The following is a 26,961-nucleotide window of genomic DNA, read 5'->3' on the forward strand; positions in this document are numbered from 1 at the left end:
AGGGACTCCCACCTTAGAGGCCTGAGTGCCAGGGAGGAATCGTACTTTTGTTTTGTTGTTGGGAGTGACAGGTATGGGAGAGGGGAGTGGGTATCATCAGAAGCCCTCCAGCCAGAGAGCTGGAGTCGGAACTGGACCTAAGAGCCTGGAGGCTGGGAGCGACTCTCAGCGGTATCTCTCTCTCTCTCTCTCTCTCTCTCTTCTCTCTCACACACACACAAACAGGCAGCTCTTGTTTCAAGTCTGAGCTACAAAGGAAAGCCCTCAGGCCTTGTCTCGTTCTCGGCCGGTTGTCCACCCGGCCTGGCGAGACGGGCTTCCTGACTCGGCCAACACCAGGCACTAGGCCCAAGGCTTTCTGTTCTCCGCACGTGGGGCTTCAGAGTGGCCAACCTCCGAAGGCAGGACTCTGTGGGGACGAGGCAGGAACGTTGGGTTGAGGCGAAATGGAACAGACTTTGATGGGCTGAGTGGCCTGTGCTGTGTGTTCATGTGGGGGAGGTTTGTGTGTGTGTGTGAGTGGGTTTGAGTGAGTGTATGTGCTTGTCTGTGTCTGTGTCTGTGTCTGTGTCTGTGTCTGTGTCTGTGTCTGTGTTTGACTGTGAGTTTGTGTGTGAGAGAGGGTCTGTGTGTGAGCGACTATAGTCTGTGTGTGTGTGATGGAGAGAGAGATACTGTAGTCTGTGGGTGAGACTGTGCAAAAGTGGGTAGTCTGTGTATGTGAGAGAGAGTTGGGGGGTATCTGTGTGTGTGAGAGAGAGGGACTGTAGTCTGTGTGTATGTGAGAGGGACTGTAGTGTGTGTGTGTGAGTGTGTGGGAGAGAGAGAGTTTCTGTACTGTGTGTGTGTGAGAGGGACTGTAATCTGTGCGTGTGAGAGAGAGAAAGAGAGAGTTTCTGTAGTCTGTGTGTGTGTGCGTGTGTGTTTGTGAGAGACAGAGAGTTTCTGTACTGTGTGTGTTTGAGAGAGGGACTGTAGTCTATGTGTGTATGCGTGTGTTTGTGAGAGAGAGAGAGTTTCTGCACTCTGAGTGTGTGTGTGAGAGAGAGGGACTGTAGTCTGTGTGTGTGTGTGTGAGAGAAAGAGAGAGTTTCTGTATTGTGTGTGTGAGAGGGACTGTAGTCTGTGTGTGTGTGTGTGGGAGAGAGAGAGTTTCTGTACTCTGAGTGTGTGTGTGAGAGAGAGGGACTGTAGTCTGTGTGTGTGTGAGAGAAAGAGAGAGAGTTTCTGTACTCTGTGTGTGTGAGGGAGGGACTGTAGTCTGTGTGTGTGTGTGAGAGAGAGTTTCTGTACTCTGTGTGTGTGTGTGTGTGTGTGTGTGTGAGAGAGGGTCTGTAGTCTGTGTGTGAGAGAGGGTGTGTGTGTGTGTGTGTGTGTGTGTGTGAGAGAGAGAGTTTCTGTACTCTGTGTGTGTGTGTGTGTGTGTGTGTGTGTGAGAGGGACTGTAGTCTGTGTGTGTGAGAGGGTCTGTAGTCTGTGTGTGTGAGGGAAAGAGAGAGTTTCTGTACTCTGTGTGTGTGTGTGTGTGAGAGAGAGGGACGGTAGTCTCTGTGTGTGTGTGCATGTGTGTGTGTGTGTGTGTGAGAGAGAGAGTTTCTGTACTCTGTGTGTGTGTGAGGGAGGGACTGTAGTCTGTGTGTGTGTGAGAGAGAGATTTTCTGTACTCTGTGTGTGTGTGTGTGTGTGTGTGAGAGGGTCTGTAGTCTGTGTGTGTGAGGGAAAGAGAGAGTTTCTGTACTCTGAGTGTGTGTGTGAGAGAGAGGGACTGTAGTCTGTGTGTGTGTGAGAGAAAGAGAGAGAGTTTCTGTACTCTGTGTGTGTGAGGGAGGGACTGTAGTCTGTGTGTGTGTGTGAGAGAGAGTTTCTGTACTCTGTGTGTGTGTGTGTGTGAGAGGGTCTGTAGTCTGTGTGTGAGAGAGTGTGTGTGTGTGTGTGTGTGTGAGAGAGAGAGAGTTTCTGTACTCTGTGTGTGTGTGTGAGAGGGACTGTAGTCTGTGTGTGTGAGAGGGTCTGTAGTCTGTGTGTGTGAGGGAAAGAGAGAGTTTCTGTACTCTGTGTGTGTGTGTGAGAGAGAGGGACTGTAGTCTGTGTGTGTGTGTGCGTGTGAGTGTGTGTGTGAGAGAGAGAGTTTCTGTACTCTGAGTGTGTGTGTGAGAGAGGGACTGTAGTCTCTGTGTCTGTGAGAGGGACTGTAGTCTGTGTGTGTGTGTGAGAGAGAGAGAGAGAGAGAGTTTCTGTACTCAGTGTGTGTGTGTGAGAGGGACTGTAGTCTGTGTGTGTGAGAGGGATTGTAGTCTGTGTGTGTGCATGTGTGTGTGAGAGAGAGTGTTTCTATAATCTGAGTGTGTGTGTTTGAGAGAGGGATTGTAGTCTGTGTGTGTGTGTGTGAGAGGGTCTGTAGTCTGTGTATGAGAGAGAGTTTCTGTACTGAGTGTGTGTGTGTGAGAGGGTCTGTAGTCTGTGTGTGTGTGAGAGAGAAAGAGAGAGAGAGTTTCTGTACTCTGAGTGTGTGTGTTTGAGAGAGGGACTGTAGTCTGTGTGTGTGTGTGTGTGAGAGAGAGAGAGGGTCTGTAGTCTGTGTGTGTGTGTGTGAGAGAGAGCGAGAGAGAGAGAGAGAGAGAGAGAGAGTTTCTGTACTCTGAGTGTGTGTGTTTGAGAGAGGGACTGTAGTCTGTGTGTGTGAGGGAGAGACTGTAGTCTGTGTGTGTGTGAGAGAGAGTTTCTGTACTCAGTGTGTGAGAGGGTCTGTAGTCTGTGTGTGAGAGAGGGTCTGTGTGTGTGTGTGTGTGAGAGAGAGTTTCTGTACTCTGAGTGTGTGTGTGTGAGAGGGACTGTAGTCTGTGTGTGTGAGAGGGTCTGTAGTCTGTGTGTGTGAGGGAAAGAGAGAGTTTCAGTACTCTGAGTGTGTGTGTGTGTGTGAGAGAGAGAGACTGTAGTCTGTGTGTGTGTGTGTGAGAGGGACTGTAATCTGTGTGTGTGTGTGAGAGAGAGATTCTGTACTCTGAGTGTGTGTGAGAGAGAGGGACTGTAGTCTGTGTGTGTGTGAGAGGGACTGTAGTCTGTGTGTGTGTGTGAGAGAGAGAGTTTCTGTACTCTGAGTGTGTGAGAGAGAGGGATTGTAGTCTGTGTGTGTGTGTGTTTGAGAGAGGGACTGTAGTCTGTGTGTGTGTGTGTGCGTGTGAGAGAGAGAGTTTCTGTACTCTGTGTGTGTGTGAGAGAGGGACTGTAGTCTGTGTGTGTGTGAGAGGGACTGTAGTCTGTGTGTGTGTGTGTGAGAGAGAGAGACTGTAGTCTGTGTGTGTGTGTGTGAGAGGGACTGTAATCTGTGTGTGTGTGTGTGAGAGAGAGAGATTCTGTACTCTGAGTGTGTGTGAGAGAGAGGGATTGTAGTCTCTGTGTGTGTGTGTTTGAGAGAGAGATTGTAGTCTGTGTGTGTGTGTGTGTGAGAGAGAGGGATTGTAGTCTCTGTGTGTGTGAGAGAGAGAGAGGGATTGTAGTCTGTGTGTGTGTGTGTTTGAGAGAGGGATTGTAGTCTCTGTGTGTGTGTGTGTGAGAGAGAGAGGGATTGTAGTCTCTGTGTGTGTGTGTTTGAGAGAGGGATTGTAGTCTGTGTGTGTGTGTGTGTGAGAGAGAGGGATTGTAGTCTCTGTGTGTGTGTGTTTGAGAGAGGGATTGTAGTCTCTGTGTGTGTGTGTGTGTGAGAGAGAGGGATTGTAGTCTGTGTGTGTGTGTGTTTGAGAGAGGGATTGTAGTCTCTGTGTGTGTGTGTGTGTGTGAGAGAGAGGGATTGTAGTCTCTGTGTGTGTGTGTTTGAGAGAGGGATTGTAGTCTCTGTGTGTGTGTGTGTGTGTGAGAGAGAGAGGGATTGTAGTCTCTGTGTGTGTGTTTGAGAGAGGGATTGTAGTCTCTGTGTGTGTGTGTGTGTGAGAGAGAGAGAGGGATTGTAGTCTCTGTGTGTGTGTTTGAGAGAGGGATTGTAGTCTCTGTGTGTGTGTGTGTGTGAGAGAGAGAGAGGGATTGTAGTCTCTGTGTGTGTGTTTGAGAGAGGGATTGTAGTCTCTGTGTGTGTGTGTGTGAGAGAGAGAGGGATTGTAGTCTCTGTGTGTGTGTGTGTGAGAGAGAGAGGGATTGTAGTCTCTGTGTGTGTGTGTGTGAGAGAGAGAGGGATTGTAGTCTCTGTGTGTGTGTGTGTTTGAGAGAGGGATTGTAGTCTCTGTGTGTGTTCTCCAAGCCACCCTGGTTGTCTCACTCAGTAAAGAGCCCGCAGCAGCTGCAGGGGCTGTGGGATCTACCTGGATTCTGAGTTGGGTGATGCTACACTCCCTCAGGATTCTCGCTGGGCTTGTTGGGGTAGTGTTGCAGGTTGGTGGGGGGAGCAGAGGGAAGTACGGTTCTCGGGACGGGGAGGTGAACATGTCTCGACAAGCCGTACCCGCTGGGGAGCGGGCCAATAGTAATAATCCTCTGCTTGATGACACTGAGTCAGAGAGACACAGCTGCTCACTCTCAGTTCCCACGCTGCTCTCTCTCTCTCCAACTTCCCATTTGGTTTGATAATGCCGAGACCAGTCTGAGTGGCTGCTCCTCAGCACCGAGGCCTTGGTGAGACCATATCCTCAGCTGATCTTACTTTCTAAACCCGAAACGTGTAGGTTAGGGTGGATTAGCCTTGCTAAATTACACATAGTGTTCAGGGATGTGTAGGTTAGGGTGGATTGGCCATGCTAAATTACACATAGTGTTCAGGGATGTGCAGGTTAGGGTGGATTGGCCATGCTAAATTCCCCATAATGTTCAGGGATTTGCAGGTTAGGGTGGATTGGCGATGCTAAATTACCCCATAGTGTTCAGGGATGTGCAGGTTAGGGTGGATTGGCCATGCTAAATTACACATAGTGTTCAGGGATGTGTAGGTTAGGGTGGATTGGCCATGCTAAATTACCCAGAGTGTTCAGGGATGTGCAGGTTAGGGTGGATTGGCCATGCTAAATTACCCCATAGTGTTCAGGGATGTGTAGGTTAGGGTGGATTGGCCATGCTAAATTACCCCATAGTGTTCAGGGATGTGCAGGTTAGGGTGGATTGGCCATGCTAAATTACCCCATAGTGTTCAGGGATGTGTAGGTTAGGGTGGATTGGCCATGCTAAATTACCCCATAGTGTTCAGGGATGTGCAGGTGAGGGTGGATTGACCATGCTAAATTACCCCATAGTGTTCAGGGATGTGCAGGTTAGGGTGGATTGGCCATGCTAAATTACCCCATAGTGTTCAGGGATGTGTAGGTTAGGATGGATTGGCCATGCTAAATTACCCATAGTGTTTTGGGACGTGTAGGTTAGAGTGGATTGGCCATGCTAAATTACCCCATAGTGTTCAGGGATGTGCAGGTGAGGGTGGATTGGCCATGCTAAATTACCCCATAGTGTTCAGGGATGTGCAGGTTAGGGTGGATTGACCATGCTAAATTACCCATAGTGTTCAGGGATGTGCAGGTTAGGGTGGATTGGCCATGTTAAATTACCCCATAGTATTTAGGGATGTGCAGGTTAGGGTGGATTGACCATGCTAAATTACCCCATAGTGTTCAGGGATGTGCAGGTTAGGGTGGATTGGCCATGCTAAATTACCCACTGTGTTAAGGGATGTGTAGGTTAGGGTGGATTGGCCATGCTAAATTACCACATAGTGTTTTGGGATGTGTAGGTTAGAGTGGATTGGCCATGCTAAATTACCCCATAGTGTTCAGGGATGTGTAGGTTAGGGTGGATTGGCCATGCTAAATTACCCCATAGTGTTCAGGGATGTGTAGGTTAGGGTGGATTGGCCATGCTAAATTACCCCATAGTGTTCAGGGATGTGTAGGTTAGGGTGGATTGGCCATGCTAAATTACCCATTGTGTTCAGGGATGTGTAGGTTAGGGTGGATTGGCCATGCTAAATTACCCATTATGTTAAGGGATGTGTAGGTTAGGGTGGATTGCCCATGCTAAATTACCCATAGTGTTAAGGGATGTGTAGGTTAGGATGGATTGGCCATGCTAAATTACCCATAGTGTTTTGGGACGTGTAGGTTCGAGTGGATTGGCCATGCTAAATTACCCCATAGTGTTCAGGGATGTGTGGGTTAGGGTGGATTGGCCATGCTAAATTACCCATAGTGTTCAGGGATGTGTAGGTTAGGGTGGATTGGCAATGCTAAATTACCCCATAGTGTTCAGGGATGTGCAGGTGAGGGTGGATTGACCATGCTAAATTACCCCATAGTGTTCAGGGATGTGCAGGTTAGGGTGGATTGACCAGGCTAAATTACCCCATAGTGTTCAGGGATGTGCAGGTTAGGGTGGATTGGCCATGCTAAATTACCCATAGTGTTCAGGGATGTGCAGGTTAGGGTGGATTGGCCAAGCTAAATTACCCCATAATGTTCAGGGATGTGCAGGTTAGGGTGGATTGGCCATGCTAAATTACCCATAGTGTTCAGGGATGTGCAGGTTAGGGTGGATTGGCCAAGCTAAATTACCCATAGTGTTCAGGGATGTGTAGGTTAGGGTGGATTGGCCATGCTAAATTACCCCATAGTGTTCAGGGATGTGCAGGTGAGGGTGGATTGACCATGCTAAATTACCCCATAGTGTTCAGGGATGTGCAGGTTAGGGTGGATTCACCATGCTAAATTACCCATAATGTTCAGGGATGTGCAGGTTAGGGTGGAATGGCCATGCTAAATTACCCCATAGTATTTAGGGATGTGCAGGTTAGGGTGGATTGGCCATGCTAAATTACCCCATAGTGCTCAGGGATGTGTAGGTTAGGGTAGATTGGCCATGCTAAATTACCCCATAGTGTTCAGGGATGTGTAGGTTAGGGTGGATTGGCCATGCTAAATTACCCCGTAGTGTTCAGGGATGTGCAGGTGAGGGTGGATTGACCATGCTAAATTACCCCATAGTGTTCAGGGATGTGCAGGTTAGGGTGGATTGGCCATGCTAACCTACCCCATAGTGTTCAGGGATGTGCAGGTTAGGGTGGATTGGCCAAGCTAAATTACCCCATAGTGTTCAGGGATGTGCAGGTGAGGGTGGATTGACCATGCTAAATTACCCCATAGTGTTCAGGGATGTGCAGGTGAGGGTGGATTGACCATGCAAAATTACCCCATAGTGTTCAGGGATGTGCAGGTTAGGGTGGATTGACCATGCTAAATTACCCATAGTGTTCAGGGATGTGCAGGTTAGGGTGGATTGGCCAAGCTAAATTACCCCATAGTGTTCAGGGATGTGCAGGTGAGGGTGGATTGACCATGCTAAATTACCCCATAGTGTTCAGGGATGTGCAGGTGAGGGTGGATTGACCATGCAAAATTACCCCATAGTGTTCAGGGATGTGCAGGTTAGGGTGGATTGACCATGCTAAATTACCCATAGTGTTCAGGGATGTGCAGGCTAGGGTGGATTGGCCATGTTAAATTACCCCATAGTATTTAGGGATGTGCAGTTTAGGGTGGATTGACCATGCTAAATTACCCATGGTGCTCAGGGATGTGTAGGTTAGGGTGGATTGGCCATGCTAAATTACCCCGTAGTGTTCAGGGATGTGTAGGGTTAGGGTGGATTGGCCATGCTAAATTACCCCTTAGTGTTCAGGGATGTGCAGGTTAGGGTGGATTGGCCATGCTAACTTACCCCATAGTGTTCAGGGATGTGCAGGTTAGGGTGGATTGGCCATGCTAAATTACCCATAGTGTTCAGGGATGTCCAGGTTCGGGTGGATTGGCCATGTTAAATTACCCCATAGTATTTAGGGATGTGCAGTTTAGGGTGGATTGACCATGCTAAATTACCCATGGTGTTCAGGGATGTGCAGGTTAGGGTGGATTGGCCATGCTAAATTACCCCGTAGTGTTCAGGGATGTGCAGGTTAGGGTGGATTGGCCATGCTAAATTACCCCATAGTGCTCAGGGATGTGCAGGTTAGGGTGGATTGGCCAAGCTAACTTACCCCATAGTGTTCAGGGATGTGCAGGTTATGGTGGATTGGCCAAGCTAAATTACCCCATAGTGTTCAGGGATGTGCAGGTGAGGGTGGATTGACCATGCTAAATTACCCCATAGTGTTCAGGGATGTGCAGGTTAGGGTGGATTGACCATGCTAAATTACCCATGGTGTTCAGGGATGTGCAGGTTAGGGTGGATTGGCCATGCTAAATTACCCCGTAGTGTTCAGGGATGTGTAGGGTTAGGGTGGATTGGCCATGCTAAATTACCCCATAGTGTTCAGGGATGTGCAGGTTAGGGTGGATTGGCCATGCTAAATTACCCCTTAGTGTTCAGGGATGTGCAGGTTAGGGTGGATTGGCCATGCTAACTTACCCCATAGTGTTCAGGGATGTCCAGGTTCGGGTGGATTGACCATGCTAAATTACCCATAGTGTTCAGGGATGTCCAGGTTCGGGTGGATTGGCCATGTTAAATTACCCCATAGTATTTAGGGATGTGCAGTTTAGGGTGGATTGACCATGCTAAATTACCCATGGTGTTCAGGGATGTGCAGGTTAGGGTGGATTGGCCATGCTAAATTACCCCATAGTGCTCAGGGATGTGCAGGTTAGGGTGGATTGGCCAAGCTAACTTACCCCATAGTGTTCAGGGATGTGCAGGTTATGGTGGATTGGCCAAGCTAAATTACCCCATAGTGTTCAGGGATGTGCAGGTGAGGGTGGATTGACCATGCTAAATTACCCCATAGTGTTCAGGGATGTGCAGGTTAGGGTGGATTGACCATGCAAAATTACCCCATAGTGTTCAGGGATGTGCAGGTTAGGGTGGATTGACCATGCTAAATTACCCATAGTGTTCAGGGATGTGCAGGTTAGGGTGGATTGGCCATGTTAAATTACCCCATAGTATTTAGGGATGTGCAGTTTAGGGTGGATTGACCATGCTAAATTACCCATGGTGTTCAGGGATGTGTAGGTTTGGGTGGATTGGCCATGCTAAATTACCCCGTAGTGTTCAGGGATGTGCAGGTTAGGGTGGATTGGCCATGCTAAATTACCCCGTAGTGTTCAGGGATGTGCAGGTTAGGGTGGATTGGCCATGCTAACTTACCCCATAGTGTTCAGGGATGTGCAGGTTAGGGTGGATTGGCCAAGCTAAATTACCCCATAGTGTTCAGGGATGTGTAGGTTAGGGTGGATTGGCCATGCTAAATTACCCATAGTGTTTAGGGATGTGCAGGTTAGGGTGGATTGGCCATGCTAAATTACCCATAGTGTTCAGGGATGTGCAGGTTAGGATGGATTGACCATGCTAAATTACCCCATAGTGTTCAGGGATGTGTAGGTTAGGGTGGATTGGCCATGCTAAATTACCCCATAGTGTTCAGGGATGTGTAGGTTAGGGTGGATTGGCCATGCTAAATTACCCATAGTGTTTAGGGATGTGCAGGTTAGGGTGGATTGGCCATGCTAAATTACCCATAGTGTTCAGGGATGTGCAGGTTAGGATGGATTGACCATGCTAAATTACCCCATAGTGTTCAGGGATGTGTAGGTTAGGGTGGATTGGCCATGCTAAATTACCCCATAGTGTTCAGGGATGTGCAGGTTAGGGTGGATTGGCCATGCTAAATTACCTCATAGTGTTCAGGGATGTGCAGGTTAGGGTGGATTGACCATGCTAAATTACCCCATAGTGTTCAGGGATGTGTAGGTTAGGGTGGATTGGCCATGCTAAATTACCCCATAGTGTTCAGGGATGTGTAGGTTAGGGTGAATTGGCCATGCTAAATTACCCCATAGTGTTCAGGGATGTGTCGGTTAGGGTGGATTGACCATGCTAAATTACCCCATAGTGTTCAGGGATGTGTAGGTTAGGGTGGATTGGCCAAGCTAAATTACCCCATAGTGTTCAGGGATGTGCAGGTTCGGGTGGATTGGCCATGCTAAATTACCCATAGTGTTTAGGGATGTGCAGGTTAGGGTGGATTGGCCATGCTAAATTACCCATAGTGTTCAGGGATGTGCAGGTTAGGATGGATTGACCATGCTAAATTACCCAGTGTTCAGGGATGTGTAGGTTAGGGTGGACTGGCCAAGCTAAATTTCCCATAGTGTTCAGGGATGTGTAGGTTAGGGTGGATTGGCCATGCTAAATTACCCCATAGTGTTCAGGGATGTGCAGGTTAGGATGGATTGGCCATACTAAATTACCCCATAGTGTTCAGGGATGTGTAGGTTAGGGTGGATTGGCCATGCTAAATTACCCATAGTGTTCAGGGATGTGCAGGTTAGGGTGGATTGGCCAAGCTAAATTACTCCATAGTGCTCAGGGATGTTTAGTTTAGGGTGGATTGGCCATGCTAAATTACGAGGAGAAAGTGAGGTCTGCAGATGCTGGAGATCAAAGTTGAAACTTTATTGCTGGAACAGCACAGCAGGTCAGGCAGCATCCAGGGAACAGGAGATTCGACGTTTCGGGCACAGGCCCTTCTTCAGGAATGAGCAGAGAGTGTTCAGCAGGAGAAGATAAAAGGTAGGGAGGAGGGACTTGGAGGATAGGTTGGAAATGTGATAGGTGGAAAGAGGTCAAGGTGAGGGTGATAGGTCGGAGTAGGATGGAGGCGGAGAGGTCAAGAAGAAGACTGCAGGTCAGGAAGGCGGTGCCGGGCTGGATGGATCCGGCTGAGACAAGGTGGGGGGAGGGGGGATGAAGAAACTGGTGAAGTCCAAGTTCATCCCCTGCGGTTGGAGGGTTCCCAGTCGGAAGATAAGACGCTCCTCCTCCGACCGTCGGGTTGTTGTGGTTTGGCGGTGGATGAGTCCAATGACCTGCATATCCTCGGTGGAGTGGGAGGGGGAGTTGAAATGCTGTGCCACAGGTTGGTTGGGTTGGTTCGTCCGGGTGGCCCAGAGGTGCTCTCTGAATCGCTCCGCAAGTAGGCGGCCTGTCTCCCCAATATAGAGGAGGCCACACCGGCTGCAGCGGATGCAGTAGATGATGTGGGTGGAGGTGCAGGTGAATCTGTGGCGGATATGGAAGTTTCCTTTGGGGCCTTGGAGAGAAGTGAGGGGGGAGGTGTGGGCGCACGTGTTGCACCTCCTGCGGTTGCAAGGGAAGGTGCCGGGAGTGGTGGTTGGGTCGGTGGGGGGTGTGGATCTGACGAGGGAGTCACGGAGGGAGTGGTCTTTACGGAATGCTGATAGGGGAGGGGAGGGAAATATATCCTTGGTGCTGGGGTCTGTTTGGAGGTGGCGGAAGTGACGGCGGATGATGCGCTGCACATGGAGATTGGTGGGGTGGTAGGTGAGGACCAGTGGGGTTCTGTCCTGGTGGCGGTTGGAGGGGCGGGGCTCAAGGGCGGAGGAGCGGGAAGTGGAGGAGATGCGGTGGAGGGCACCGTCGACCACGTCGGGGGGGAAATTGCGGTCCTTGAAGAAGGAGGCCATCTGTGTTGTACGTATTTTGAACTGGTCCTCCTGGGAGCAGATGCGGCGGAGACGAAGGAATTGGGAGAATGGGATGGCGTTTTTACAGGGGGCAGGATGGGAGGAGGTGTAGTCCAGGTAGCTGTGGGAGTCGGTAGGTTTGTAGTAGATGTCCGTGTTGATTCGGTCGCCTGAGATAGAAACAGAAAGGTCTAGGAAGGGGAGGGAGGAGTCCGAGACTGTCCAGGTGAATTTGAGGTCGGGGTGGAAGGTGTTAGTGTAGTGGATGAACTGTTCAACCTCCTCGTGGGAGCACGAGGTAGCGCCGATACAGTCATCAATGTAGCGAAGAAAAAGATGGGGGGTGGGGCCAGTGTAGTTGCGGAAGATGGATTGTTCCACATACCCTACGAAGAGGCAGGCATAGCTGGGGCCCATGCGGGTGCCCATGGCTACTCCTTTTGTTTGGAGAAAGTGGGAGGATTGGAAAGAAAAGTTGTTCAGGGTGAGGACCAGTTCGGTCAGTCGAAGGAGGGTGTCGGTGGAAGGGTACTGGGTGGTACGGCGGGAAAGGAAGAAGCGGAGTGCTTTGAGTCCTTCGTGATGGGGGATGGAGGTGTACAGGGACTGGATGTCCATGGTGAAGATGAGGCGTTGGGGACCGGGGAAGCGGAAATCCTGGAGGAGGTGGAGGGCGTGGGTGGTGTCACGAACGTAGGTGGGGAGTTCTTGGACTAATGGGGACAGGACCGTGTCGAGGTATGCCGAGATGAGTTCGGTTGGGCAGGAGCAGGCTGATGCCGAGATGAGTTCGGTTGAATTACCCCATGCTAAATTACCCCATAGTGTTCAGGGATGTGCAGGTTAGGGTGGATTGACCATGCTAAATTACCCATAGTGTTCAGGGATGTTTAGGTTAGGGTGGATTGGCCATGCTAAATTACCCCATAGTGTTCAGGGATGTGCAGGTTAGGGTGGATTGGCCAAGCTAAATTACTCCATAGTGCTCAGGGATGTTTAGGTTAGGGTGGATTGGCCATGCTAAATTACCCCATAGTGTTCAGGGTGTGTAGGTTAGGGTGGATTGGCCAAGCTAAATTACCCCATAGTGTACTGGGATTTGTAGGTTAGGGTGGATTGGCCATGCTAAATTACCCATAGTGTTCAGGGATGTGCAGGTTAGGGTGGATTGGCCAAGCTAAATTACTCCATAGTGCTCAGGGATGTTTAGGTTAGGGTGGATTGGCCATGCTAAATTACCCCATAGTGTTCAGGGATGTGCAGGTTAGGGTGGATTGGCCATGCTAAATTACCCATAGTGTTCAGGGATGTGCAGGTTAGGGTGGATTTGCCAAGCTAAATTACTCCATAGTGCTCAGGGATGTGTAGGTTAGGGTGGATTGACCTTGCTAAATTACCCATAGTGTTCAGGGATGTGCAGGTTAGGGTGGATTGGCCATGCTAAATTACCCCATAGTGTTCAGGGATGTGTAGGTTAGGGTGGATTGGCCGTGGGAAATTGTCCCATTGTATTTGAGGATGTTCAGGTCAGGTGCATTAGTCAGGGATAAGTGTAGAGTAACAGGGTCGGGGAATTGGCCTGGGTGGTTTAGTCTTCGGCGGGTCGGTGTGGACTCGTTGGGCCGAAGGGCCTGTTTCAGCACTGTAGGGAATCTGAACAAAAACTAATCAGACCCTCGGCAGCCTCCTGTGAAGTGGCCCCAGGCTCCCCAATCTTCCCGTGTCACGTTGAGCCCCAGTGGCACTTGCTCTGACTAACCTGTACGAAGTATTTTGGCGATGTCTCTCAGATCATTAGGTCAAAGGGGCAACCAGTGGGTCTGTTTCTTTTTTTCAGACGGTTTGTAATCAGGCATCGAGTGAGAGCACAGGGGATTGTGGGAAACACACTCTGTGGATTGCAAACAGCAGGAGGAGGCCATTCGGCCCTTCGATCCTGCCCTCCCCATCCCCCTATCTCCCCCTCTGGTCCCTTCGGTTAGAGAGGAACATCCTTCTGTGAAAACACTCAACGCTCTGGCCTCGATCGCTCTCCCTGGCAGAGTATTCCACATTCTCCCCCTCTCTCCGGGGTGGAAGACATTTTTCCCCGTCCCAGTCCGAACCTGGATCCTCGACTCTGACCCTCCGGTTCCGCACTGGACCATCGGATGTATCCAACCCTGTGTTGGCCCTGTCTAGCCAGAGAGAGACATCGAGATAGAAACAGACCCTTCGGTCCATCTCGTCCATGCCGACCAGATATCCCAACCCAATCTGGTCCCACCTGCCAGCACCCGGCCCATATCCCTCCAAACCCTTCCTATTCATATACCCATCCAGATGCCTCTTAAATGCTGTAATTGTACCAGCCCCCACCACATCCTCTGGCAGCTCATTCCATATACGTACCACCCTCTGGGTGAAAAGGTTGCCCCTTAGGTCTCTTTTATATCTTTCCCCTCTCACCCTAAACCTATGCCCGTCTAGTTCTGGACTCCCCCCACCCCAGGGAAAAGACTTTGCCTATTTACCCTATCCATGCCCCTCATGATTTTATAAACCTCTATAAGGTCACCCCTCAGCCTCTGACGCTCCAGGGAAAACAGCCCCAGCCTGTTCAGCCTCTCCCTGTAGCTCAAACCCTCCAACCATGGAAACATCCTTGTAAATCTTTTCTGAACCCTTTCAAGTTTCACAACATCTTTCCGATAGGAAGGAGACCAGAATTGCACACAACATTCCAACAGTGGCCTGACCAATGTCCTGTACAGCCGCAACATGACCTCCCAACTCCTGTACTCAATACTCTGACCAATAAAGGAAAGCATACCAAACGCTGCCTTCACTATCCTACCTACCTGTGACTCCACTTTCAAGGAGCTATGAACCTGCACTCCAAGGTCTCTTTGTTCAGCAACACACCCTACGACCTTACCATTAAGTGTATAAGTCCTGCTAAGATTTGCTTTCCCAAAATGCAGCACCTCACATTTATCTGAATTAAACTCCATCTGCCACCTCTCAGCCCATTGGCCCATCCGGTCCAGATCCTGTTGTAATCTGAGGTAACCCTCTTCGCTGTCCACTACACCTCCAATTTTGGTGTCATCTGCAAACCTACTAACTGTACCTCTTAAGCTCACATCCAAATTATTTATGTAAATGACAAAAAGTAGAGGGCCCAGCACCGATCCTGTGGCACTCCACTGGTCACAGGCCTCCAGTCTGTCAAACAACCCTCCACCACCACCCTCTGTCTTCTACCTTTGAGCCAGTTCTGTATCCAAATGGCTAGTTCTCCCTGTATTCCATGAGATCTAACCTTGCTAATCAGTCTCACATGGGGAACCTTGTCGAACGCCTTACAAAGAGGACTGAACTCTGAGACAGGACATTATTTATAGATTCCTCATGGACTGGAAGGGGAGTGAGCGTGCGAGCTGGGGAGAGGGTGGGTGAGGGGTTTAATCCCCCTCCGATAGGGGGAACAGACTGCCCGGTGTGTGTAAATGGGGAGAGGGTGGGTGAGGGGTTTAATCCCCCTCCGATAGGGGGAACAGACTGCCCGGTGTGTGTGTAAATGGGGAGAGGGTGGGTGAGGGGGTTAATCCCCCTCCGATAGGGGGAACAGACTGCCCGGTGTGTGTGTAAATGGGGAGAGGGTGGGTGAGGGGTTTAATCCCCCTCCGATAGTGGGCACAGACTGCCCGGTGTGTGTAAATGGGGAGAGGGTGGGTGAGGGGGTTAATCCCCCGCCGATAGGAGGCACAGACTGCCCGGTGTGTGTGTAAATGGGGAGAGGGTGGGTGAGGGGGTTAATCCCCCTCCGATAGGGGGAACAGACTGCCCGGTGTGTGTGTAAATGGGGAGAGGGTGGGTGAGGGGGTTAATCCCCCTCCAATACGGGGAACAGACTGTATCTTTGCTCACAGAATACGAGCATATTTTTTGCCTCACATTCCAAGACTCTGTGACCTTGGAAATGTTATCGACATATTTTGCTTCAGATTTCTGGCCAGACGGGTTCCACAAGTTCGTCAAAAATGTCGTGCGAGAAGGAGTGACAGGAGAGAAAGTGGGTGCAACAGAGAGAGAGAGAGAGAGTGGGAAGCAGAGAGAGAGAGAGAGAGAGAGACAGACAGACAGACAGAGGGAGACAGAGAGAGAGAGAGAGAGACAGCCACAGAGTGACAGAGAGAGAGCGACAGAGCTGGAGGGGGAGAGAGAGAGAGAGAGAGACAGAGTGACAGAGAGAGAGAGAGAGAGTGGGAAGCAGAGAGAGAGAGACAGACAGACAGAGGGAGACAGAGAGAGAGAGAGAGACAGCCACAGAGTGACAGAGAGAGAGCGACAGAGCTCGAGGAGGAGAGAGAGAGAGACAGAGAGACAGAGTGACAGAGAGAGAGAGAGAGTGAGAAGCAGAGAGAGAGAGAGACACAGAGGGAGACAGAGACAGACAGAGAGAGAGAGAGAGAGAGCTAGAGGGAGACAGAGAGAGAGAGAGTGATAGAGAGAGAGAGAGAGTGGGAAGGAGAGAGAGAGAGAGAGAGAGAGACAGAGGGAGACAGTGACAGAGAGAGAGAGACAGAGTGACAAAGGGAGAGAGAGAGTGAGAGGGAGACAGAGAGTGAGAGGGAGACAGAGAGAGAGAGACAGAGAGAGAGACAGAGGGAGAGGGAGAGAGAGGGAGACAGAGAGACAGAGGGAGAGAGAGACACAGAGTGACAGAGGGAGAGAGACAGAGCGAGAAGGAGACGGAGAGAGTGAGAGTGAGAGGGAGACAGCGAGAAAGAGGGAGACAGAGAGAACGGGAGTGACAAGAGAATATGAGGGGCACAAATTTGGAGATGCAGACAGAAGGAGACAGATAAAGAGAGAGTCACAGCAAATCAAAATGATAAAGAGAAACAGAGATTGCTGAGAACACTCAGGAGGTCTGGCAGTCACTGAGGAGGAGAGAGCAGAGATAACTGTCCAGGTCCAGTGACCCTCCCTCTGAATTCACTGCGAGCGGAAACGTTAACTCTTCTCTGCTGCCAGACCTGCTGAGTTTCTCCAGCAAAATCTGTTTTAGTTTCTGATTTCCACCATCTGCAATTTTTTGGTGGCATTTTTGTTTGTGAAGTGATCGAGACGGACAGCTGGGGGGGTGGAGGGAGGGAGAGAGAGAGAGAGACAGAGAGAGAGAGAGAGAGGGACAGAGCCTGAGAGAAAGGGAGAGAGAGAGAGACAGAGACAGAGAGAGAGAAGGAGAGAGAGAGAGACAGAGGAAGAGAGAGAGAGACAGAGAGAGAAGGAGAGAGCGAGAGAAAGAAAGGGAGAGACAGAGAGAGACAGACAGAAGGAGACAGTGAGAGAGAGAAAGAGGAGACAGAGAGAGACAGAGACAAAGAGTGAGACAGAGAGAAAGTAAGAGAGAGAGAGACAGACAGAAACAGAGAGAGGTAGAAAGAGAGAACGAGACAGCCAGAGGGATTATAAACAAGACAGCGAGAATGAGAGAGAGAAACAGAGGGAAATAATCAGGGAGGTGAGTGATTGGGGATGAGAACAGGCTGATTCAGCACAGTCAGAAAGAGGATTGGATGGGATTCCCTGATATAAACAGTGTTTTCTGTTGACTCTTTGTTACCCTGTGAGTATCAGTCAGACAAAGGTGAGGTCTCTGCCTAACCACAACGGGTGAGTTTAGAACACTTCAAATACCGCAAACCAGGTACAAATCCACTTCAAACTGCACACAGACAGCTGAGCTCATCTAAACAGACTTCACCTCACGGGAAATGGGCTCAGGATCAATCACCTCAGTCTGGGAACACTATAGAGCCAGAAGGCATAGATGCAGCACAGGGTTAGATATAGAGTAAAGCTCCCTCTACACTGTCCACCATCAAACACTCCCAGGGCAGGGACAGCACGGGGTTAGATACAGAGTAAAGCTCCCTCTACACTGTCCCCCATCAAACACTCCCAGGACAGGGACAGCACGGGGTTAGATACAGAGTAAAGCTGCCTCTACACTGTCCCCCATCAAACACTCCCCGGACAGGGACAGCACGGGGTTAGATACAGAGTAAAGCTCCCTCTACACTGTCCCCATCAAACACTCCCAGGACAGGGACAGCACGGGGTTAGATACAGAGTAAAGCTCCCTCTACACTGTCCCCATCAAACACTCCCAGGACAGGGACAGTACGGGGTAAGATACAGAGTAAAGCTCCCTCTACACTGTCCCCCATCAAACACTCCCCAGAGACAGGGACAGCACGGGGTAAGATACAGAGTAAAGCTCTCTCTACACTGTCCCGCATCAAACACTCCCAGGACAGGGACAGCACGGGGTTAGATACAGAGTAAAGCTCTCTCTACACTGTCCCCATCAAACACTCCCAGGACAGGGACAACACGGGGTAAGATACAGAGTAAAGCTCCCTCTACACTGTCCACATCAAACACTCCCAGGACAGGGACAGCACGGGGTTAGATACAGAGTAAAGCTCCCTCTACACTGTCCCCCATCAAACCCTCCCAGGACAGGGACTGCACGGGGTTAGATCCAGAGTAAAGCTCCCTCTACACTGTCCCCCATCAAACTCTCCCAGGACAGGGACAGCACGGGGTTAGATACAGAGTAAAGCTCCCTCTACACTGTTCCCCATCAAACACTCCCAGGACAGGGACAGCACGGGGTTAGATACAGAGTAAAGCTCTCTCTACACTGTCCCCCATCAAACACTCCCAGGGACAGGGACAGCACGGGGTTAGATACAGAGTAAAGCTCTCTCTACACTGTCCCCCATCAAACACTCCCAGGACAGGGACAGCACGGGGTTAGATACAGAGTAAAGCTCCCTCTACACTGTCCCCATCAAACAGTCCCAGGACAGGGACAGCACAGGGTTAGATACAGAGTAAAGCTCTCTCTACACTGTTCCCCATCAAACACTCCCAGGACAGGGACAGCACAGGGTTAGATACAGAGTAAAGCTCCCTCTACACTGTCCCCATCAAACAGTCCCAGGACAGGGACAGCACGGGGTGAGATACAGAGTAAAGCTCTCTCTACACTGTTCCCCATCAAACACTCCCAGGACAGGGACAGCACAGGGTTAGATACAGAGTAAAGCTCCCTCTACACTGTCCCCATCAAACAGTCCCAGGACAGGGATAGCACAGGGTTAGATACAGAGTAAAGCTCCCTCTACACTGTCCCCATCAAACAGTCCCAGGACAGAGACAGCACGGGGTTAGATACAGAGTAAAGCTCCCTCTACACTGTCCACCATCAAACCCTCCCAGGACAGGGACAGCACGGGGTTAGATACAGAGTAAAGCTCCCTCTACACTGTTCCCCATCAAACACTCCCAGGACAGGGACAGCACAGGGTTAGATACAGAGTAAAGCTCCCTCTACACTGTCCCCATCAAACAGTCCCAGGACAGGGATAGCACAGGGTTAGATACAGAGTAAAGCTCCCTCTACACTGTCCCCATCAAACACTCCCAGGACAGGGACAGCACGGGGTTAGATACAGAGTAAAGCTCCCTCTACACTGTCCCCCATCAAACACTCCCAGGACAGGGACAGCACGGGGTTAGATACAGAGTAAAGCTCTCTCTACACTGTCCCCCATCAAACCCTCCCAGGACAGGGACAGCACGGGGTTAGATACAGAGTAAAGCTCCCTCTACACTGTTCCCCATCAAACACTCCCAGGACAGGGACAGCACAGGGTTAGATACAGAGTAAAGCTCCCTCTACACTGTCCCCATCAAACAGTCCCAGGACAGGGATAGCACAGGGTTAGATACAGAGTAAAGCTCCCTCTACACTGTCCCCATCAAACACTCCCAGGACAGGGACAGCACGGGGTTAGATACAGAGTAAAGCTCCCTCTACACTGTCCCCCATCAAACACTCCCAGGACAGGGACAGCACGGGGTTAGATACAGAGTAAAGCTCTCTCTACACTGTCCCCCATCAAACCCTCCCAGGACAGGGACAGCACGGGGTGAGATCCAGGTTATGTTTTTGCTCTGGATAGCAGCCGATGACAGTGAGGCAGTGGTTTGGTTTCGATCCAGCAGGAGGATGGGCAGGGACCAGGTCTGTCACGCACACGGACTGGATGCTGGTCCCTCCTTCACATACCTGACAGGATACAGTGACTCCGAACTGAGTCAGAGTCAGCAACAACATTAGGCAGGCTGCTCGACAGATCGTCTCATTTCACTGACCCAGCACAAAGATTCATTTCCTTAGAGAGTGTCGAGGGAGCTTTACTCTGTATCTAACCCCGTGCTGTCCCTGTCCTGGGAGTGTTTGATGGGGGACAGTGTAGAGGGAGCTTTACTCTGTATCTAACCCCGTGCTGTCCCTGTCCTGGGAGTGTTTGATGGGGGACAGTGTAGAGGGAGCTTTACTCTGTATCTAACCCCGTGATGTCCCTGTCCTGGGAGGGTTTGGTGGGGGACAGTGTAGAGGGAGCTTTACTCTGTATCTAACCCCGTGCTGTCCCTGTCCCTGGGAGTGTTTGATGGGGGACAGTGTAGAGGGAGCTTTACTCTGTATCTAACCCCGTGCTGTCCCTGTCCTGGGAGTGTTTGATGGGGACAGTGTCGAGGAAGCTTTACTCTGTGTCTAACCCCGTGCTGTCCCTGTCCCTGGGAGTGTTTGATGGGGGACAGTGTAGAGGGAGCTTTACTCTGTATCTAACCCCGTGCTGTCCCTGTCCCTGGGAGTGTTTGATGGGGGACAGTGTAGAGGGAGCTTTACTCTGTATCTAACCCCGTGCTGTCCCTGTCCTGGGAGTGTTTGATGGGGGACAGTGTAGAGAGAGCTTTACTCTGTATCTAACCCCGTGCTGTCCCTGTCCTGGGAGTGTTTGATGGGGGGACAGGTTAGAGGGAGCTTTACTCTGTATCTAACCCCGTGCTGTCCCTGTCCTGGGAGTGTTTGATGGGGTCAGTGTAGAGGGAGCTTTACTCTGTATCTAACCCCGTGCTGTCCCTGTCCTGGGAGTGTTTGATGGGGGGACAGTGTAGAGGGAGCTTTACTCTGTATCTAACCCCGTGCTGTCCCTGTCCCTGGGAGTGTTTGATGGGGGGACAGTGTAGAGGGAGCTTTACTCTGTCTCTAACCCCGTGCTGTCCCTGTCCTGGGAGTGTTTGATGGGGGACAGTGTAGAGGGAGCTTTACTCTGTATCTAACCCCGTGCTGTCCCTGTCCGGGGAGTGTTTGATGGGGGACAGTGTAGAGGAAGCTTTACTCTGTATCTAACCCCGTGCTGTCCCTGTCCTGGGAGTGTTTGATGGGGGGACAGTGTAGAGGAAGCTTTACTCTGTATCTAACCCCGTGCTGTCCCTGTCCTGGGAGTGTTTGATGGGGGGACAGTGTAGAGGGAGCTTTACTCTGTATCTAACCCCGTGCTGTCCCTGTCCTGGGAGTGTTTGATGGGGGACAGTGTAGAGGGAGCTTTACTTTGTATCTAACCCCGCGCTGTCCCTGTCCTGGGAGTGGTTGATGGGGGGACAGTGTAGAGGGAGCTTTACTCTGTATCTAACCCCGTGCTGTCCCTGTCCGGGGAGTGTTTGATGGGGGACAATGTAGAGGGAGCTTTACTCTGTATCTAACCCCGTGCTGTCCCTGCCCTGGGAGTGTTTGGTGGGGGACAGTGTAGAGGGAGCTTTACTCTGTATCTAACCCCGTGCTGTCCCTGTCCTGGGAGTGTTTGATGGGGGACAGTGTAGAGGGAGCTTTACTCTGTATCTAACCCCGTGCTGTCCCTGCCCTGGGAGTGTTTGGTGGGGGACAGTGTAGAGGGAGCTTTACTCTGTATCTAACCCCGTGCTGTCCCTGTCCTGGGAGTGTTTGATGGGGGACAGTGTAGAGGGAGCTTTACTCTGTATCTAACCCCGTGCTGTCCCTGTCCTGGGAGTGTTTGATGGGGGACAGTGTAGAGGGAGCTTTACTCTGTATCTAACCCCGTGCTGTCCCTGTCCTGGGAGGGTTTGATGGGGGGACAGTGTAGAGGGAGCTTTACTCTGTATCTAACCCCGTGCTGTCCCTGTCCTGGGAGGGTTTGATGGGGGGACAGTGTAGAGAGAGCTTTACTCTGTATCTAACCCCGTGCTGTCCCTGTCCTGGGAGGGTTTGATGGGGGGACAGTGTAGAGGGAGCTTTACTCTGTATCTAACCCCGTGCTGTCCCTGTCCTGGGAGTGTTTGATGGGGGACAGTGTAGAGGGAGCTTTACTCTGTATCTAACCCCGCGCTGTCCCTGTCCTGGGAGTGTTTGATGGGGGGACAGTGTAGAGGGAGCTTTACTCTGTATCTAACCCCGTGCTGTCCCTGTCCGGGGAGTGTTTGATGGGGGACAGTGTAGAGGGAGCTTTACTCTGTATCTAACCCCGTGCTGTCCCTGCCCTGGGAGTGTTTGGTGGGGGACAGTGTAGAGGGAGCTTTACTCTGTATCTAACCCCGTGCTGTCCCTGTCCTGGGAGTGTTTGATGGGGGACAGTGTAGAGGGAGCTTTACTCTGTATCTAACCCCGTGCTGTCCCTGCCCTGGGAGTGTTTGGTGGGGGACAGTGTAGAGGGAGCTTTACTCTGTATCTAACCCCGTGCTGTCCCTGTCCTGGGAGTGTTTGATGGGGGACAGTGTAGAGGGAGCTTTACTCTGTATCTAACCCCGTGCTGTCCCTGTCCTGGGAGTTTTTGATGGGGGGGACAGTGTAGAGGGAGCTTTACTCTGTATCTAACCCCGTGCTGTCCCTGTCCGGGGAGTGTTTGATGGGGGACAGTGTAGAGGGAGCTTTACTCTGTATCTAACCCTGTGCTGTCCCTGTCCTGGGAGTGTTTGATGGGGGGGACAGTGTAGAGGGAGCTTTACTCTGTATCTAACCCCGTGCTGTCCCTGTCCGGGGAGTGTTTGATGGGGGGACAGTGTAGAGGGAGCTTTACTCTGTATCTAACCCCGTGCTGTCCCTGTCCTGGGAGTGTTTGATGGGGGGGACAGTGTAGAGGGAGCTTTACTCTGTATCTAACCCCGCGCTGTCCCTGCCCTGGGAGTGTTTGATGGGGGACAGTGTAGAGGGAGCTTTACTCTGTATCTAACCCTGTGCTGTCCCTGTCCTGGGAGTGTTTGATGAGGGACAGTGTAGAGGGAGCTTTACTCTGTATCTAACCCCGTGCTGTCCCTGTCCTGGGAGTGTTTGATGGGGGGACAGTGTAGAGGGAGCTTTACTCTGTATCTAACCCCGTGCTGTCCCTGTCCTGGGAGTGTTTGATGGGGGACAGTGTAGAGGGAGCTTTACTCTGTATCTAACCCCGTGCTGTCCCTGTCCTGGGAGTGTTTGATGGGGACAGTGTAGAGGGAGCTTTACTCTGTATCTAACCCCGTGCTGTCCCTGTCCTGGGAGTGTTTGATGGGGGACAGTGTAGAGGGAGCTTTACTCTGTATCTAACCCCGTACTGTCCCTGTCCTGGGAGGGTTTGATGGGGGGACAGTTCCAGATAAGCTTTGCAATTCAGGTGAGGATCAGTACATTTCTCCCTGGGGTTAGCGACTGTTTTCTGATCTGTCCCGATCTGACAGTAGTGATCTATTGTTTCGTAGCGAGACGCTGTTTTTGTGTAATGCAGTTGGCTTGGTTCTCAGTTACACGCCCAGAAATGACAAGGCAGTTTCCCTGTCAGAAATCCGACAGGTAAATTCATGTCACCGGTATCACTTTGAGTTCAGATGAAGACACACCCTGGGGATGCACTTCGACACACCAGATTTCAGCCAAGAAATGCAGAGGACATCTCTCTTTCACTCTGTTCCCTTCCCTTTCCCTGCCTCTCTCTCACTCTCTCTCTCTCCCCTCACCTCCGATGTCCACACCTGCCTGCCCTCTCCTGCTCCCACTTCTTTCTCTCTCCCACTCTGACTTCCACCTGTCTCTCCCTCTATCTCCGCACCATGCACTCTCTCTCTTCATTGTTTTTGCCTTCTTCCTCCTCTAGTCTTCCTTCCTCGCCTTCTTTACCCCCCTCTCTCGTTTTCTCTCCCCTGCCTCTCTTCATATGTCTCTCTCTCACCCTTTCTCGTTCTCTCTATCGCTCCTTGTCTCTCCCTGTCTTTCCTCTCTATTTCTCACATCCCTCTCTCTCTCACCCTTTCTTGTTCTCTCTATCGCTCCTTGTCACTCCCTGTCTTTCCTCTCATTATTCACATCCCTCCCTCTTTCGTCCTTTCTCATTCTCTCCATCGTTCCTTGTCACTTCCTCTCTTTCCTCTATTATTTACATCCCTCCCTCTCTCTCACCCTTGTTCTCTGTATCACTCCTTTTTTCCCTCTATTACTGTCCTCTCTCTCTCTCTCTCTCTGTCACCCTTTCTCGTTCTCTCTGTCACTCCTCGTCTCTCCCCCTCTATCATTCTCATCCTTCTCTCCCTGTTCCACTCTCTCCATCGTTCTCTGTCCCTCGTTCTCTCTCTCTCTCTCTCTCCATCCTCCCCACCACCACACTCTCTCTCACAAAAAACGGGAACTGCTGGAGAATCTCAGTAGGGTCTGGCAGCATCTGCAGAGAGAGTGTGTGTGTGTGTGTGAGAGAGAGAGAGAGAGAGAGAGACAGAGAGAGAAAAAGCCGAGTTAGCATCTCCAGTCCAGTGACTCGTCGCTGGGAAAGGGGAGGATAAATGTTGACTCTGGGGGTGGGGGTGGAGTGGGGTGTTCAGGAGAAGGTGATGGATGGAGAGAGAGAGAGAGAGCCCAGAGGGAGGGAAAGGTCGTCAGGAAGATAAGGGATGGAAAAGGGCGAGTGAGGGAGATAGAAGAGCTCATTACTGGGACCATGAGGCGGTGGGAGTGGAATCAGCCCGGGCTGTGGGAGTGGGCAAAGGACACGCAAGAAATCTCCAAAATGATTGCATTCAATATTAACCTCTCTCTCTCTCTGTCTGTCTCTGTCTCCCCCACTTCCCCTGGCTCTCTCACTCTCTCTCCCACACACTCTCTCTGTCAAACCCCTCTCTCCTCTCTCTCTGATCCCCCAATCTCTCCACCCCACACCACCACTCTCGCTGTCTCTCTCTCTCTCTTCCCCCCCTTTCCCTCTCCCCCCCTCCCCCTCTTCCCCTCTCCCTCTCCCTCTCCCCCTCCTTCTCTCTCTCTCTCTCTCCCCTCTCTCTCTCCCTCTCCCTCTCCCCACCCCGTCTCTCTCTCTCTCCCCCCTCTCTCTCCACCCTCTCTCTCTCCCCCCTCTCTCTCTCTCCCCCTCTCTCTCTTCCCCCCTCTCTCTCTCCCCCTCTCTCTCTCTCCCCCTCTCTCTCTTCCCCCCTCTCTCTCTCCCCCTCTCTCTCTCTCCCCTCTCTCCACCCTCTCTCTCTTCCCCCCTCTCTCTCTCTCCCCTCTCTCCACCCTCTCTCTCTTCCCCCCTCTCTCTCTCTTCCCCCCTCTCTCTCTCTCCCCCCTCTCTCTCTCCCCTCTCTCCACCCTCTCTCTCTCTCCCCTCTCTCTCTCTCCCCTCCTCTCTCTCTCCCCTCTCTCTCTCTCTCCCCTCTCTCTCTCTCTCCCCTCTCTCTCTCTCTCCCCTCTCTCTCTCTCTCTCCCCTCCTCTCTCTCCCCCCCTCTCTCTCCCCCCCCTCTCTCCCCCCCCTCTCTCTCCCCCCCCTCTCCTCCCCCCTCTTCCCCCCCCGCTCTCTCCCCCCCCCTCTCCTCCCCCCTCTCTCTCCCCCCGTCTCTCTCCCCCCGTCTCTCTCCCCCCGTCTCTCTCCCCCCCTCTCTCTCCCCCCCCTCCTCTCTCTCTCCCCTCCTCTCTCTCTCCCCTCCTCTCTCTCTCCCCTCCTCTCTCTCTCCCCTCCTCTCTCTCCCCCCTCTCTCTCCCCCCCCTCTCTCTCCCCCCCTCTCTCTCTCCCTCCCCCCACCCCGTCTCTCTCTCTCCCTCCCCCCACCCCGTCTCTCTTTCTCTCTCTCTCTCTCTCTCCGGCAGGTCTCTCCCTCGCTGATGTCCTGGTGGACCCCCAGACCCAGGGGGTGCTGGGTCGCCCGGTCACCCTGCCGTGCCGCTTTGTGGGCGCGGGTCAGGTGATCCAGGTGACCTGGCTGAAGCTGACCGAGCTGGGCCCCCAGATGGTGGCGGCCCGCAGCCTGGAGCACGGCACCAGCACCCACCCCTTCTACGGCGCGCGGGCCCACTTCCTGGCGCCCAGCTCCGACCCTGACGCCTCCCTGGTCATCCGGGAAGCGGCACTGACCGACGGCGGGACCTTCCGCTGCGCCATCGTCACCTTCCCGGCTGGAAACTTCGAGAAGGACACCAGGCTGACCGTCTTGGGTAGGCCTCGACGTCTGCTCCCATGGAAACGATCCCCGGGCCAGCAGGCGGGGAGCCCTAGTGCGGGAGAGTGGGACCAGAGCAGGTTAAGGGGGGCCACCAGTACAGACTTGACGGGCCGATGGGCCACTTCTGCGCTGTACTGTCCGACAACGAATCCTGTAACTTTCAGTGGAGGCAGGAGTAGGCCTCGGGGCCTACCGCCAATCAAGAAGATCATGTGTGAACTGCGACCCCTCTCCATGTCGCTACCTCATACCCATTGCCCTCAATATAAACGTGCCTGTCACAGGTTTAAATTAGGTTACTGACAGGGTGGAAACAGGCCCTTCGGCCCAACAGGTCTGCACTGACCCTCCGAAGAGTAACCCACCCAGACCAATTCCTCTACATTTATCCCTGATTAATGTAACTAACACTATGGGTAATTTAGCATGGCCAATCCACCCTAACCTACACATCCCTGAGCACTATGGGTAATTTAGCATGGCCAATCCACCCTAACCTGCACATACCTGAACACTATGGGTAATTTAGCATGGCCAATCCACCCTAACCTACACATCCCTGAACACTATGGGTAATTTAGCATGGCCAATCCACCCTAACCTACACATCCCTGAACACTATGGGGTAATTTAGCATGGCCAATCCACCCTAACCTGCACATCCCTGAGCACTATGGGTAATTTAGCATGGCCAATCCACCCTAACCTACACATCCCTGAACACTATGGGGTAATTTAGCATGGCCAATCCACCCTAACCTACACATCCCTGAACACCATGGGGTAATTTAGCATGGCCAATCCCCCCTAACCTACATATGCCTGAACACTATGGGGTAATTTAGCATGGCCAATCCACCCTAACCTGCACATCCCTGAACACTATGGGTAATTTAGCATGGCCAATCCACCCTAACCTGCACATCACTGAACACTATGGGGTAATTTAGCATGGCCAATCCACCCTAACCTGCACATCCCTGAACACGATGGGGTAATTTAGCATGGCCAATCCATCGTAACCTACACATCCCTGAGCACTATGGGTAATTTAGCATGGCCAATCCACCCTAACCTGCACATCCCTGAACACTATGGGGTAATTTAGCATGGCCAATCCACCCTAACCTACACATCCCTGAACACTATGGGTAATTTAGCATGGCCAATCCACCCTAACCTGCACATCCCTGAACACTA

The 26,961-nt window shown here is 51.8% G+C and overlaps 1 protein-coding gene across 1 annotated transcript in view; it reads left to right on the top strand.

Moving 5' to 3' along the window:
- The window catches only part of LOC148133966 (nectin-4-like), a gene marked incomplete at its 3' end in the record, with an annotated part of 45,040 nt that extends 19,287 nt beyond the window's left edge, over window positions 1–25,753 (top strand). Inside the window, exon 2 of the mRNA XM_087985722.1 lies at window positions 25,409–25,753. Within this exon, the coding sequence (XP_087841848.1) occupies window positions 25,409–25,753 (345 nt within the window). The remainder of the gene's footprint in view (window positions 1–25,408) is intronic.
- Between the last annotated feature and the right edge of the window lie 1,208 nt (window positions 25,754–26,961).

Source organism: Chiloscyllium plagiosum, unplaced genomic scaffold (genome assembly GCF_037043375.1).
Source record: "Chiloscyllium plagiosum isolate Xiang-an unplaced genomic scaffold, Cpla_swu_hap1 HiC_scaffold_155, whole genome shotgun sequence".
Taxonomy (NCBI): domain Eukaryota; kingdom Metazoa; phylum Chordata; class Chondrichthyes; order Orectolobiformes; family Hemiscylliidae; genus Chiloscyllium; species Chiloscyllium plagiosum.